The 16,144-nt window shown below is 40.3% G+C and overlaps 1 protein-coding gene across 1 annotated transcript in view; it reads left to right on the top strand.

Moving 5' to 3' along the window:
* Window positions 1-16,144, top strand: part of LOC126382474 (disco-interacting protein 2 homolog C-like) — a 245,612-nt gene that overhangs the window by 171,468 nt on the left and 58,000 nt on the right. The window contains exons 6-8 of the mRNA XM_050032358.1: window positions 5,346-5,501; window positions 8,163-8,282; window positions 10,409-10,606. Of these exons, the coding sequence (XP_049888315.1) occupies window positions 5,346-5,501; window positions 8,163-8,282; window positions 10,409-10,606 (474 nt within the window). The remainder of the gene's footprint in view (window positions 1-5,345; window positions 5,502-8,162; window positions 8,283-10,408; window positions 10,607-16,144) is intronic.

The following is a 16,144-nucleotide window of genomic DNA, read 5'->3' as shown; positions in this document are numbered from 1 at the left end:
ATGAATATTGATACGGTAATATATAGTCAATAGTTTTTTTTCCATCTTTGCGGCCAAAATATGGGGAAGCCATTTGTTTTTACAACATGACAATGCCCCCATGCACATAGCATGTGGAAGAATTTGACTGATCTGCACAGAGCTCTGACCTCAACCACATCCAACTCCTTAAGGCCCAGACACACCAAACGTAATTCAGAGAACAAGCAGCAACAAAAGCCTCCTACTGCATCGCCTGTGTCTCAGCCAAAAAGTTGCACATGAACACACCGCAAAGACTTCAATTGATGGCAAACCAGCACATATGTTCTGTGCTTGTGTGAGAGGAAATAACTCCAGACACCAGTAGATGGCGGTTGTCTGTAAACATTATACGAAAAGGGAAACCAGAACACCGTCTTGACGCTTGTTAGCCAGTTAGCACTTTAACAACACAATCCAATGTTGAAAAAACAAAGCATATTTACCGTGCACCAGTGAACAATTAGATAAACCAATGCAAAACGTTTCCGCTAAAGAGCTCAATGGCTAAAGAAAATAATCTTACCTATGTAAAAAGTTTGTTTTTTGTTCTCACTCCCTCCTAACTTTAACTGTTTGTTTACTTTCCTCACTTCTGTGTCTCTTCTTGTGCGTTGAGCAAAACTGTTAGTCAGAGTGATTACATTCACCGACAGGCTCTGCTGTTGCCGATGTGGATTCAATATGCTGAATCTGAGGGGAAAAAAGCCGACTAGTGCTGTCAAAGGCCAGCGGTGCAGGACAGACCATAGCGACGAGGACCCCTGACACTCACAGACCAACATTGACCAATGGCTGACCACCAGCTTAGAGTGTAAAGGCTTTTACGATGAACTGGAAATTGTCTGTGAGCTGGACTTGATCACCCAACATCAGTGTTGGACCTCACTAATGGTCCTTTGGCTTAATTGGAGCAAATCTCTTTCCAACATGTGTTGGAGAGACTAAAACCAAATGAGTGGAGGCTGTTATTATTATTATTGCAGCAGATTAATGGACTGCACTGGACTGGACTGCATTATATATAGAGATTATATATAGTCTCTTACATTCTGCCCCCCTCATGTATAAGGTCTTCTCAACATTTGAAAAAAAAACTTTTTAAAGAAATGATCATTAGCAGATTCAGTGACAGCCTGATGACAGTGTTTTCTTTGTAAACATGAGCTGCACTTCAGAATGAAAGTATGCAAATGTAACTTGCTCTGCCATCTTTTCACTGCGGGAACCTTCATGCTGTGAAGGGCGGTGGACTGAAGTAGTTTGATCCCCTTTATCTTCTGGTCCTTGACTTAAGCAGTGGAGCTCCCAGAGGGAAGCTGAGGGGAAATAAGGGAGCAGAGAGGCGAAGGCTCAAGATTCAAGATTTCTCGTTCAAATCATCTAAAGTAGTGACATTTCCCAGTGTCCATTTCTCTGAGTTTTAAAAGCAGCATAAAGAAAAGACACACACCTTCCACGCTTGATTTCCAATGCAGTTAACCGAAATTTTTTTATCTTTGAATGTCAACTTTTCCAGACTTCAGTAGATTGGTTATCTTTGTCGTAAACACCTTGCAATCATTTTTTTCGCCTCTACTTCTCATTTATTCATACATAAATGCATACATATTTATACACCACCATATAATGAGGTTCATCTTGTGTTTCATTGACCTTTCTTCATCTCATCTTTGGAAATTGTGGTTGATTATTATGCAAATTTTACATTATGCAGTTGGTTTTCAGGGTAGTGTCCCAGTATTGCAAGACTATTGTTTGAATACCTGATGATTTCAAACCCCCAGCCTGCTGAAGATCCCTTTAGGAAGGGACTTATGGTGTCTGAATGGTTTTACCAAGTTCAGAAGAAGAGACCATTTGGACAAACCACAGGTGTGGGCATCATGTGAGGGGACAAGAACCTGGCGAGATCCATTTTTGTTTAGATATCTACAGTAGCAGCAGGGTACTCATGACTTGGATTTTAAGCACATCATCAAGACAACTCGTTCTCAACCTTTTTGTGTCAAGGACCCCTAAACTGATACACATTAGGCCATGGACCCCCATTTGATTAGGTTTGGCTTCAGGGACCTCCATCTGAAAAGATTTTGGTTTTTGATTTGATGAGGACCAGAATTCTATAGTTGTCAACTATAGTTAAGGAGATAACTGTGGAGGAAGTGAAACCTAACCTCTTAAGACCGTCACTTATATTAGGCTCACCTCTAGAGTGAATTGAATAGTGAAAATAAATTATTCTTCATTTTCTGGGGACTCCCTGGAAACCTCTTCAAGAATCCCAAGAGGTTACCCAGTCCTCTGGTTGAGAACCACTGATCTGCACCACTTCCTGCTGTGGTCATGCAAAATGAAACCTCTCATTTTCCATTTGAAGGCATTTTCCATCCTCATGAGCTCTGTGGTTGTTCTACATCTGAACCTCTGACCTCCAGGGATCAATTAAGTACAGTTAGAAAGAGTTTCCCAAATGCCTAAAGCCCTTAAAGACAAAAATTGTTCTTGGTGGACCATTGAGAGCCTTGCAGCCCTGTAATCTGAGAATATAACATCCGTCTTTACGTGCTAATATGTTCTATTGAATCAAATTGATTGAGAGCTCAGACGGAACGCAAAGGGACAGTAAATGACACCACAGGCTGCACCAACACACCTCCCTTTTTTAGATTCAGCACATGCCTTTCTCCCTGCATCATTTCATGCTCCGACCACTCAAAGTAAAGATTCCCTTGGGCAGAACAGTAAACATTGTTTGATGTTGTCGAACAGCAGCTGAGCCTCTTGAAAAGAGGTAAATGTGGAAAATTTGAGGTATGGTGGGAGCTTTGAAACATCAGGTGCAGCAGATAGGCTGAAACACAATCCAAATGTAGCACAAAATACGGGGGAGAAACGACCTAAAAAAGGAATGTTAAGGTGTGGGCGATGGAAATGGAGTCGTTTTTTTCTTCAGAGAAAGGCAGGCGTCACAGTATGTGGTGGTGGGTAGTTTGAAATGAGACATTTGTGAGTTGCGGTAGTGGTTCTGGTGGTTTTCGCTGTATATTTGTGAAGTGTGTCAGATCACCAAAGCTCCAACATAATTTTCCTGAAATTTTCTCTGCAGGAAGTCAGTGATAGAAATCCCCCTCGGATACTTGTGGGGGTTTTAATTTCCTTATGCCAACTTGTTGCAGTGTGTTGAGCTGCATGTTTCAATTTAGCAGTTAGTTTCTAAATGCTACCTGTATAAATCATTTGATAAATATACAAATGTTAAATGGAATTCATCATGTGGGAACTATTTTGTAACCATTTCAGTTAACTTGTTGTGAATTAGTATTTATTATTCATAACCCTGATAAATAATAAATAACTGTATCTAGAGGCTTATACTTCAGTTTAGCTGCAAGTTATTAACTTCATTCTCTCTGTTATGTTTTGTTCCTTTCTCAGCCTTGTTTTTCTATAATTGGACACATATATCAAATCCACTTTTATCCAACTTAACATTTAATAGAAATCAGTTTCTCTTTTAAACTTTAAACAGATCTTATAATCACTGGTTCACTTGCATAATGTTTTACATTCTTTTTGCCCTTAGACGAGTTTATTTTCAACAATTGCTGTTCAACTGACGCTTACACTGCTTTCAGCATATACACTTTAACTGACACTTAATCACCTCAACTGCTTTTAGTGCATAAATTTAACTGACTTCAGACAGGACTGCTTCAGTCAAAGAAAACGTTATTGCCATTGCAATTTTACATTTGGCGTTATGGCTCTGTTCTGGGGCCTCTCTGCCTTCCTAGGCGTACGCAGAAAGCCTAAGGTGGAGGTAGCACACCTCTTCGGCCTTCCAGGCACCTGCATGGAAAGCCTAAGGCGGAGAGAGCGCACCTCCCTGCCCTTCCATGCGCCTACATGGAAAGCCTAAGGCAGGGAGAGCAGTAGCAAAAAAACCCTGGGAACAGAACAGAGCCAGCATCAATGACAAACAGAAATGACATTGATAAGTCACACACAACGTGACAAGGAGGAGCTGGGGTGGAGGCGGGTTGCAAAACGGCTTGCAGAGGAAGCAGCAACAGTAGGCAGGCCAGAGCAGTTTAAATAGGGCACCCTGCATGATATTTGCCAATTGGTTGCATAGAAAGGTATCATGTGATCTATCACCTGACTCCCTTCCATCAATCAGCTGCTCCATCATTTGATTGGGCTGTTTGAGATCAGCTGATGTGGCTGGGCTGTGAGCTGAGCTTGACATCGTGTCCTGCCTGAACCAACGCTATGCTCAATATTTCAGCTGAAACTGTTGTTAGCACTTAAACCTCAATTCAAACTTAAACTGACACTTCAAATGACACCTCACACCTTGAACTAACACCTCAACTACTTTCTGAACTGAAGCCTCATGTACACTTGCATGAGACCCTGTGGTGTGGATCTCTACAGACGGTGCGTGAGCTATGAGCACGCACAAAGGCATGTGTGCTCAATGTGTTGTTTGGTGGAGTATTCTGTAGAGAAGCAGGAGGCTACAAACAAAATATTCTGTGAAGAAGAATTCAACAGGTGTTACTGGCAAAATGGCATAGACTAAGCATGCAGCTCTTCAATGCCAAAGTGAAATTGTGATTAACTGTAAAGTCTAATTGCAAATTGAATATTTATGGACATAATTAATCCCCCTTTATACAGTTCCTGTAGGGAAAGGAGTCAAATATTGGAACAACAATAATATTATAAAGAAACAAAGGTTGAAAATCCTGTAAAAAAGAAATTAATTGGCTGTAAAAATGGGATGTCTTTCTAAAATCAAGATACGTATTAATAGTATAAACTAATTTACTCTTCTCTTTTACTCTTCTTAAGCACATCAGCTGGTTTCAAACACTGCACTTCAACTGAAACTTCTGATAATTTCAGTGGTTACACTTCAAGTAACACTTCAACCCCTTTTATTGCTTCAGCTTCAGCTATAACTTAAACTACTTTAAGTGCTTCTTTTTTGAGAAGCCAAAAGAAAAAAGTTATTTAACCTGTTAGCAGTGTGCAACTGCAATTTTACTGCAAGTGAGCACATTTAAAGTTTCTAATGTTGTGATCTACATTGTGAGTTAAAGTCCTTTTATTCTTATCATGTGTTACAACAGTGGGACATCTATTTGACCTATAACTACATAATTAACACCAACCTTTCTGATGTATCTGTCTAACTGGTCCTGATTGTAAGAGTCCCTGTTAAAAATGTTTTAACGGCAGGATGTGTGGGGGTGTGGGGGAACTAACCAGGCCTTCCTTCCCTCCTCGATCCCCCCCGTTTTCTCACATCCCAGAGAACCACTCTGCCCCTCCAGATGTCACCGGTTATACCAACAACACCGCCACCACCACCGACGGGATCCAGGTGGAGAGAGCCCCGGGAAGTGGCACAGCGGCCCAGAGACAGACGCCCAAGTACGGCAATGCCGAGCTGATGGAGACCGGAGACGGTGAGTCAGGGCCGGGGATGTGATCTGGGGAGAAAAGTCTGAGATGGCTTAAATAATCATGGTAAAAATAAAATAAGACCAATATTCCTTCATTATCTTCCAGTATGACCTTTTCAGGCTGGGAATCATTATAACATGGAACTGAGTTTATTGCATTAACACAAGATCTCCAGATGTTGTTGGGTGACAGATACAAATATGAGCAATTCATTAATCAAAAGAAACAGCAGTTGGACTTGAAGCTGAGGATTTAGCTCTGCTTTGAAGCAGGGTTCCTATTAAATTAATTCAGATTTTAAACTTTTAAACATTAAAACTTTAAACAGCAGTTGGTTTTGTACCAATTTTTAGCAAGTAAATCCTGCCTTTGGATGTTCTGAAGATCATAGCTTTATATCCAAGAACTGGTGCATCAAAATCAGTTGGAGGTCATTTTTTTGGACATTTGTCTCCAAATAAAACCACAAGATGTGATTCTAAAGACAAGAAACCCAGGTCTTGAAAGAATGTCTCGTGTTTTGGATTGCTGATTATTCAGTCTAAATAAAACTCACTTCCCTTTCATTGCCTCACTGATTGTGACCTCCAGCAAGTAATTTGGAGACCTCTGAGTCATGTGGAAACATATTGTAGACCAGCTGCTGTGTTTTTTCAACAGCCTCAGATCCAAGTCTGCAGTCTGACGTGATGAGGATTCACCGGCACGTCCATGTGTGGCATGTGTTTTTATGTAGGAAAACATGAAAGCTGAGTCACTGAGTTGCTTTCAAGTATGACAGACCCCTGCTGTTCTGATGGAGTATTCATGTGTTTTAGGTTTTTTCGATGTGAAATAAGTTTTTGTGTCACATGAATTATATTCTATATTCAAGTTTACTTTTTTTTGATAAAATTTCTTTTCTTTTTTTTAGTACAGTCTGTGTGTAATATTTTGATCCATTAATGTCTGAACAAAACAACAAATCAGAGCATCCCGAATTTGACATCAACCCTTTGTCGACGAATTTATCATCCTCCAGTGTGAAAATTTCTGTAGTCTCTTCAGAGATAACAGAGGACGTCAGTTTGCTGGTTCATAGTTTAATAATTCTGTCTCTGGAGGGACATGAAGCTGCAGCAGACGGAGTTATTCATCAGACGCTATGATTGATGCCGACGTGGACCGAGATGCTGAACGCAGCTCACAGCAAAGCAGCTTGACGGATCAAGTGCCAGGGTTTACAGATGGGAGCTTATTGTGATGTTTGGCTGAAAGAGACGCAACAAAGCTGAGGCCCTCTTTCGGAACACGGAGAGGATTTAGTCATCTTTGTATTATGTTGCACACTGTGGGTCTTGTGCCTTTTTTGTTCTCAGAGATTTGGATTTTTAGATTTTTGAGGATTTAACCTTTGATTCACTGTGTGGAAAGGATTTCTTCTGCCCCATTTATCTGGTGTTTGGTGGCCTTTCACTGCTATGACTGACCTACAAAACAATACATATGCAAAGTTTAATCGAATTCACACTCAGTTAGCACCAGTAAAATGTATTTTACAGGGCTTTAGTCAGAAATATCTAAAATGCAGTGAGCATTAGTGTTATTTTTTTTCCATTGTATTTTCTCTCTTCTTTTTTTCTTCATCCAAAAAAAATGTTGCACCTGCTTTTTGGATGGTTCTCTTTTTGGTTTGCGCCACTTTATCTCTTGCTGTTTGAGCATATACTCATTGTTTATTTATTTATTTCACTTTTAAGAGGACTTTTTATGCTGTTCCCCCTCTGATTTCTGCTCTATCTGACCCCAGCTGCCTTTGCAGAGACCCCCTATATTTGACATGGACATTGGATATTATAAAGTGTTACAAATTTTAGAGGTTGATCGATATTGTATAGTAAATTAATGCTGACAAAGTGGACGAGAAATGGCATTATGTCAGCGGGAAATGGGCAGGGATAATAAGTTGAAAATGTTTCACCTTCGTACTAATGAACACACCATGTGACTATTCAGATGTGAAACAGTCCAGGACTGAAGTCAAGGAAAACTTCATGTAAGGATGACATGTTCCTTCTGTTTATTTATTATGTGTTCAGCTACAAAGATTTCTTTACCATGGGTTAGTGGAGACAAAAATAGAAAGCTCACCAGAGGACTGAGGGACAAGAATGAACTCCTGACTGTCACATACAGAGACATACACTTTCTGCCTCCACAGGATTTTACAGCACACTGATTTCTTGGTTTGCCAACACTCACTTATGTCTTTGGCTCACCCAGCTGCCCCAAACAAGTCTGCCAAAACATCTATTTGTCTTCACATCTCAGCGCTTAGACTTCCATCCCACATCTCTCCGTCTCAAGGCTCCACACTCTGTTGGGTTTAAAATCAGCCTGAATGAAAGAGCAATTTGTACCTCATCTCGTATGCTGTTTTCACGTCTCTCCCATCACACAGCATCAGCTCCGTTGATTGCTCACTCGAGGAAAGCGTACCACTTTAATGTGGATTTAAAACTTGTGGATGTTTTTGTGTATCAGAGATGCACTTAGGATATCGCTCAGTTGAATGTGAAAGTGACGACTACTTCAACACGCACACCTGTGAGAGCACAATTAGGAGTTTAGTCTAGAACATAGATTAATGTGTGTGTTTGTGTGTGTGTGTTGGTCCTTTGCAGGTGTTCCAGTCAGCAGCAGAGTTTCAGCGAAAATCCAGCAACTCGTCAACACTCTGAAGAGACCCAAACGACCGCCGCTAAGAGAGTTTTTTGTCGACGACTTCGAGGAGCTTCTGGAGGGTAACAACTTCACTCCTTTTGTTGCGTTCTCTTCTTAACTTGTCATACAGTACATCATCTTGTTTAGTGATTGATTACTGATTGTAAGGCTGTAGGCAATGGAGGAAAATCTTGTACTTACGTAAAGGTAGCAGTACCACAGTGTAGAAACACTCTGTTACAAGTAAAGGTTATGTGGTTATGTAAACGTACAGAAGTATTAGCATCAAAATATACTTGAGGAACTAAAAGTAAAAGCGCTTATTATGTATTAGACATTCCACAATAATATTTATTGTATTATTGGATTCTAATTATCGATACATGTGTACATCACTTTAATGTTAGAGCTGGTAAAGGTGGAACTCATTTGAACTACTTGATATACTACTGGGTAGTTTAACCTGTCATAATAAGTCATAATTTTTGAGTTGATTCATGGTTTATATTAATAATCTAAATCTGTAAATCTGTAAAAGTGTAGTGGAGTATAAAGTACAGTATTTACTTGTAGACTGAAGAGATCAGAGTATTTACAGGTTTTGCTCTTGGATTACATAGTATATTATATAGTCATATAGTATATTATGTATACTTAACATTTTACTGACTTTTTGAATGCTGTGCAATTGTAGGTTTTCTTAAAAGATACTTTTCATTCTTTTCTGTAAGTATGACTTCTACAAGCACACTCATTAAACTTGTTTGAGTTATGTAATCCATCACATTTAATGCTAGTTCCCCACTGATTTTGTGTTTCACAGTGTTTTCAGTGGTAAATCAGTTTCACTGCAGATTGATTTCAAATGTCTGGACTACACAACAAAAATGCCACTTGACAAAAATGAGTCTTGATGGTCACTGGGATGTATTCAAGAACTTAACCAGGTTAATGAGTAAACTCAAAAGCCCCTTTTACACAGCCAAAAAACACCCCCAAAAAACATCTGGCTTTTCAGTGGAATGGGAATGGTTTTAATCCCGGGTATTTATCTGCTCCGGCTCTGATCGGCATTATTCAAAACACAACACCAGCTGAACACGCTATTTTTAGCCCCTTTACCAGCGAGATGCAATGACACGCCACTACAAAATACCTCCCGTCTCCGCCCAAGCAGCGCTCAAACACCATTCCAAATTCAGTCTGAACCATATTTGAAAGAGAGACTGAATAAGTAAGAGATATATAAAAAGAAATAATCACTGTAAAGTTTTCACCGGCCTCTGTGCTGCTTTCTACTCTTTACTAACCTGTTTTCTGGCCTCTCTGTAATGTCAAATATTTTTAGTGTGTTTGACCATGTTTAAAAAATCTGCGTACACACTCTAATTTTGGTGGAAAAGAGGTAATAGAGGTTGCCAGGAACAAGAAACAAAATTTGTTTGTTCATTTTTAAGTCACTCGTGATGCTGTGAAATGGGCGTAAACACAAAAAACAGTGGAATGGCCCTTTAATGCCTCACAGTTCTAAAGTGCTGGGAGAGACTGATGATAATGTGCCATGCTGCTGCTTCTGGTAGTGGTATCAACAGCAAAATGAAGCCAGTAAAAATCTGATTTTAAAAAATCTCATTGTATCAACTCGCACCAAGCTTGTTGACGCTTCATTCCCTAATGTCTGCTGTGACACAGACAGAGACCAACTGATGAATATTTCTTTTTGTTTCCAGCATCAATTGCTGCAGAGCCAGAAGTTAATTCATAATTTAAGCATGAATAGTAAACGTTGGAAAGACCGAGCTTTGTTCAGCGTGCCACAGAAATGATATCAACCTGGTATTTTTCTTAATTAAAAGCTTGATTCCTTCCAATAATCGGTCTCTGTGATACAGCAACAATAGGACATGCTGCATTAGTTTTCATGCCCACTCTCTTACATCACATACGAAGAAGCAAACTCATTATTAGGAAGACATAAGTATACCACAGTAAACGTGTTACCTATATTATTTCATCATTCTGTATTATAGTGTGGTGTCTGGTATCTCAGTTATAGATGTGTATTTGTACATGTAAATATCATGTCAGGAGCATCAAGTTGGGAGGAAATGGAATTTACTTGCTCCTGGAGGTTGTTTGGCATTAATTATTGAAATTGTCAACAAATCTGAAACTCCTACTCTTCGCCTCTGTTCCCCTCCTCCAGTCCAGCAACCAGACCCCAACCAGCCCAAGGCCGAGGGGGCCCAGATGGTGGCCGCACGGGGCGAGCAGCTGGGCGTGGTAACAAACTGGCCCCCGTCTCTGGAGGCGGCTCTGCAGAGGTGGGGCACCATCTCTCCAAAGGCCCCTTGTCTCACCACCATGGACACCAACGGCAAGCCGCTCTACGTGCTCACGTACGGTAAGCAGAGCCTCGCTTTTATTCAGATTGGGTCGGGAAACACACGGGGAAAACTCTGGGTGGTACAATAAAATTAGACAATGAAATTGTGTAAAATTTGATTGAAATCAGGAACTATGTCATCAGAAAATGATGCCAACTGTGTGTGTGAGAGAGAGTGCTGAAAAATGGCGTCTTGTCTTCAGTGAGTTTTTCCTGGATTTCTGTTTGTTAAATGATTTGGGGTTGTTTTCAGTTAGTCTACAATAACAAATATTATGGATCAAACATATAAATCTAAGACTTCTCATTGTGATCTTTGACCAACATTTAACAGCCAATGACTGCTTCAATAGCTTTTGTTGCAGGTGACCTATATACATCATGAAATAAAAGTTCCTTCACATGAAAACATATCTGACAGCCCATAAGACTCCAAATCAGTCATCATAGTCAAGCTCTTAATTTAATGTCATAACGTAATGATCAATACTAAAAATTATTTTTGTTGTATATGAATACAGCAGGTTTTTCTACGAGTTGCTTACTGTTTTTTTCCACACATATGGTGGCTCTCCCAAGCTGATTAACTGAAACACCAAACAATGTTTAACACCCGCTGTGTGAGCATAATTCCACTAATGGCACCCAGACAGAACGCTAAGCACATTAGCAAAGTGTGAAAAAGACACTTTCAAGAAAGCTGCTCTGCTACAGAGAGAGGGAAAGTTTTTTTTATCCCAAAGGCCCATTTTCAGAATATTTTATTTTAATGAACATTTTTAGGAATATATTCTGAGTGACTTACAGGACAGTCTTTGTAGGTCAAACTCTGGTGCTGACAGAACTGGTGGATTTCATTCCTTATGTTATTGTTTAGCTATTTACTTGTATTTGTAGAAAGTCTTGGCTGTGAGATGGGTGCTTGGAGCAGTTTGTTCAATCTCTGGACTAATTCCAGACCTTTAGTTTGTATCCAGAAATGCAGTGTTTGGCTCAGATACTAACATTTGATAGCCACCGCTCTTTTTTTTTACTTGGATGAACTGAAACTAAACTAAGACCTCTGCATAAGGAGCCATTCAACAAAGCCTTCATGGCTACATCAGAGGCTACATGAGAGCTGACATGCAGGTCTGCCATGGCTATGGAGACCATAAGAACTGTAAGTAAAAGTGTGAACCCGATCCAAAATGGCACATAGAAAACCTACCTGAACAAAGTGTGCATTCATGAATTTTTCAAAAACTCATGATGGGGTCCGAGGATAGTCAGATAAGATCCGAAATAGATGAGCAGATAATTAAGCCTGATCCAAAATGCAGTTAACACAGCTGAATTACATAAGGGAAAAATAAATACCTGTCATTTGTCCTGAACTTCGAAGGTAATCGAAAGTCCACTTGGGTTAGACATTGGCACACGCCTGAGACCTTAGACCTGGTCTGATTACACTGGATATAATTTGAACCCTTCCTGACTCAGCCTCTGGTGGCAGATCTTGGCTAATAGGAAACAAGTGAACCTGTGAAAACATGTACTACAAGTTTCTGGTGCCATTGGAGACCTTACGCATAAAGACACCGTTAATCAAGTTAAAGAAAGGCTTAGTGATGTTACCAAACAGATTTGATGATCTAACAAATCCATTTACACTACACATCTGCTCACCTCAGTCGGGTGAAAAATGTGAATGCAGTTGGTTATTTATATAATTAAAGATACACCTGTCTATTCTTGTGGTGGTGCTATCAACAGGTGTGATCTGACACTTAAGTATAAATTCCTATGCCACACGTAACGACTGCTTTACACAGGCGTACAAAATCCACCTTTAGTGTTTAATCTTTCAGAGAAAACAGTAAATGTAAAGGAAAACAAGTCTTTAGCAGCCAAAAGTGAGAAGACAAACACACAGTGGGTAAAAAGTGTTACAAAAAATGATGCAAAACACAGATCAACCGTCTCGCCTGCAGCACTACCACCGTCCCAGCTCCCTGAACACATTCACTTCAGCTGAATCACATCACGTCCTAACCTTCGCTTCAGTGCCACTGTTTAAGTCTACATTCAAATTGGAACAAACTCTTTTGTTCAGCCCCTGAAGGCTACAGATCTGAGTTATTCATCTCCCCAATCGACAGCAGAGAAAATGGCTTCAGGTCCGGAGGGTGTAAAGAGATTTAGCCGCAGTGAACAGAGCCGCTTCTCTCAGGTCCTCATGAATTTAGAGTCAGACCTCCCCGCTGCACAGCGGAGAGAATGAAGTGGCACCAAGAGGACACACAAACACACATATATACATCACACAGCAGCGAACACATTAACGCACATGAACTCAGACTCACCGTTCCAGGTTTAAAGTTTAAAGAACTGCTCACATCTTTTACCTAAAACTACAGTATGTCCCTGAATGACAGCAAAAAATACATCAAAGTAAAAGTTTATTTTCAAAAGTATAAATTATTCACTGTGAAGGAGAGTAGAACTGAGCGTGGAAGTTTATTCTTGGCCGTCATCTCAAATCAAAAGTCCACTTGCTGACTGTTCCCACAGCTTTCAGTTATATTTGACAGTTTCTATCAACCAGTTGGAGCTGGCTGTGGTGTTTTTATCTCTATTGTATTATGTAGTAGAGTTTTGATTTGCTCTATATCCAGTTTAGAGGCTTTTCAGGTCTTCAAGTCAGTTGAAGAGGATGAGAAATTTAAGAAAATAGGAAAGAAAAATGGAAGGATAAGAGTAAGAAGAAAAAAAACAAAGACAGAAATGAAAAAGGTAGTACAAGGAAAACAGAAGGCATAAAAGGTAAGAAGGAAACCAGGAAGGAAGGGAATAGCGGAATAGGAAAGGAAGTGAGGAGGGGAAACAGAAAAAAAATAAGAAAGAAAAACAAAAAAGAAGAAAATAAGAGGAATATAGAGTAAAAAAGGAAAAAAGGAAATGAAAGACAGAATGGAAATTATCATTTTATCTGCAGTAATGGTGAAATCTGAGGAACCAGCAGTGCGTTGCACAATAACTATTTACAAACACTGTTCACGTGCAGATCAGAAACGATGATTAAACTGTGAGTCCTGAACGGCCGGAGTTTTCATTACAGAAATATTGAAAATCAGCTGTAATGTGGCCAGCATGTTGCACAATTGTTGAAAGAGGCCCGAGTATCCCCAGCTGTTAAATTAATGTAGTAAAAAGTACAATATTTCCCTCTGAAACATAGTGCAGGAAAAGTGGAAATGATCTTAAGTTAGAAAAGTTCGAAGATTCGAAGTACAGTACATATAAAGTAGTTTCCACCTCTGTTGAAGTTGGTGGCATTCACTCCCAAAACACTCCCACATACACAATCATTAACCCAGACTCAGCTTTATCCCTATCAACTTTCTTCAAATAGGCATACAGTTTGTGTGTGTGTGTGGGTTTGTGAGTGTGTGTGTGTGTGAGTGACTGAACAAACTGATTGGAGAGGAGTGAGCCTGCAGCTGATGATGAGGCGATGTGTGCTCACCAGACTGTGAAATGTCTTCAGCCAGCACTCAGGAGTCTGCCACCAGAGAGACAACAACATGGTGAGACAGTGTTGGTGCGTGTGTGTGTGTGTGTGTGTGCGGTGTGCGGTGCTGAATCTAAATCTCAATCTCTATCTTCCCTTTATCTTTCATTCCTGTGGTGTCGTTCCCTTTGATGTCGGCCGACAAGGACAAACTTGCTTTGTTTCTTCCTGTCGGGTCGTCCTCCACCCCCCCCCTCGAGAACAGAGAGAATTCATGATACCGAATTCTCCCGCTGTCCTTAAACTCAACCCTCACCGCGCTGCACTGCAGATAACCTCACATAATTTGCAGGAGAGAAACATTTCTATACTTGTTTAAAACAAGTTTTGAACAAGCCCAGAGAGTCTCAGGGAGCTTTGATTCTGTATAAACAACATGGCTGATGTTATTTAGCAGGAAATCACCTCATCAAGAAAGAGGTTTGGATTTCCGTTCAGCTTGAGGAGGACACATAAACTTTTAAAGCTCTGTGTGTTGTGTTCTCTTTTTCTTTGTTTATTATGTGTGTGTACATCTGCTTTCGTTTGGAGTGTTTTCTGTAAACTGTGAATTCTGTTTTAAAATGAGCAAGAATTTCATCACCACTTTTTGCACTGCCCCCTCCTGTAGCCTTTCTAGGATTGGCTTTACTGTAAAAACTACGGTTACATCATTTTAGGAAAGATTTACAGTACTATACTTCAGCTACAGCTTCTTGACCATCTCTTTACTGGTCTGTCTAGTGCCGAAAAGCCTAACTTGATCAAAAGCATGCTGTTGATTTCAGTACACAAATTAACGCAGTTTTCACTTTCCTGAACTTTGAAAAATGTGTTGGTGACTCCTCCATCCCTAAGGCACGTCTGATACAATATGATGTGATACAGTGCAGTACTGTAGGATATTGTTCTGTACGGTACAATATGAGAAGTTATCATATGATAAATTGTGAGGCGATAAAACACTGCCCAGTTTAATGTGACACAATACGATACTGCACAATATGATATTTAACCGTACATTCCGTCTATTATCTGTAACCACTTATGCTTTTCATGGTCATGGGTGGCTGGAGCCGATCCCAGCTGACACCGGGTGAGGGGCGGGTAACACCCTGGACAGGTCGCCAGATTATTACATAGAGATACATGATACATAGAGACAGACAACCATTTATGCTCACATTCACACCTATTTAAAGGAATTTAGAGGCAACAATTATCCCGGGGATAGTCTGAGTGGGCGGAAATTCACTGCATAGATCAGCCTCTCATTGGGCGGAACGAGCCACCCGCTGAAGTCCCGCCCTACCACCTCCGGTTGTGTAGCAGTTTTCAACCGTTTTCAGCACGTCCTTTACTAACTTTTGCGGTGTTTGATCTTGCGGGGATGTAGCCATTTTTCTGCCATGGTTCGCGTCCTGTAGGCGATATTTTTGTGGGCGTGTTACACCAAAACCTGTTTCCCCCCGACAATATTTTTGCAAGCGCACCGTTGCTGTGGCACCGCCCAGAACGATTGTGATTGGTTGAAAGAAATACAAGCAGCAGGGGCGTTTTTTTCTCCAATCTTAAAATGAGAGTCGGCCCAGCCAGACCTTTCTTTTCTTGAGAAAGGTCTGGTGAGCGAGACTATCCCAGGGAAAACCCACGCTGACACAGGGAAAACATGCAAACTCCACACAGAATGGCTCCAACCGGCCAGCAGGTTTAAAACCCCAACCCTCTTGCTGTGAGGTGACAGTACTAACCACTGTAACACCATGCCGCTCGTTAAACTATACAGCACAGTATATTATTGTATTAAACAATAATGATGATACAGTACTATATGATTCAATACAAAATCATGTAATACAATAACATAATGCAATAAAACACAATACGATGTTACCATACTATATCAAATGATATGAGACAATATAACCAGGCTGTGCTGTATGATACTATGATACTGTAAAAAATGATGCACTCTGCACAACATGATGAAGTATGTCATGACACCATACAATATATGCTATAGG

The sequence above is a fragment of the Epinephelus moara genome, chromosome 21, assembly GCF_006386435.1.
Source record: "Epinephelus moara isolate mb chromosome 21, YSFRI_EMoa_1.0, whole genome shotgun sequence".
Lineage (NCBI taxonomy): Eukaryota > Metazoa > Chordata > Actinopteri > Perciformes > Serranidae > Epinephelus > Epinephelus moara.
Note: the sequence above shows the minus strand (reverse complement) of the source record. Positions and strands in the feature narration are given on the sequence as shown.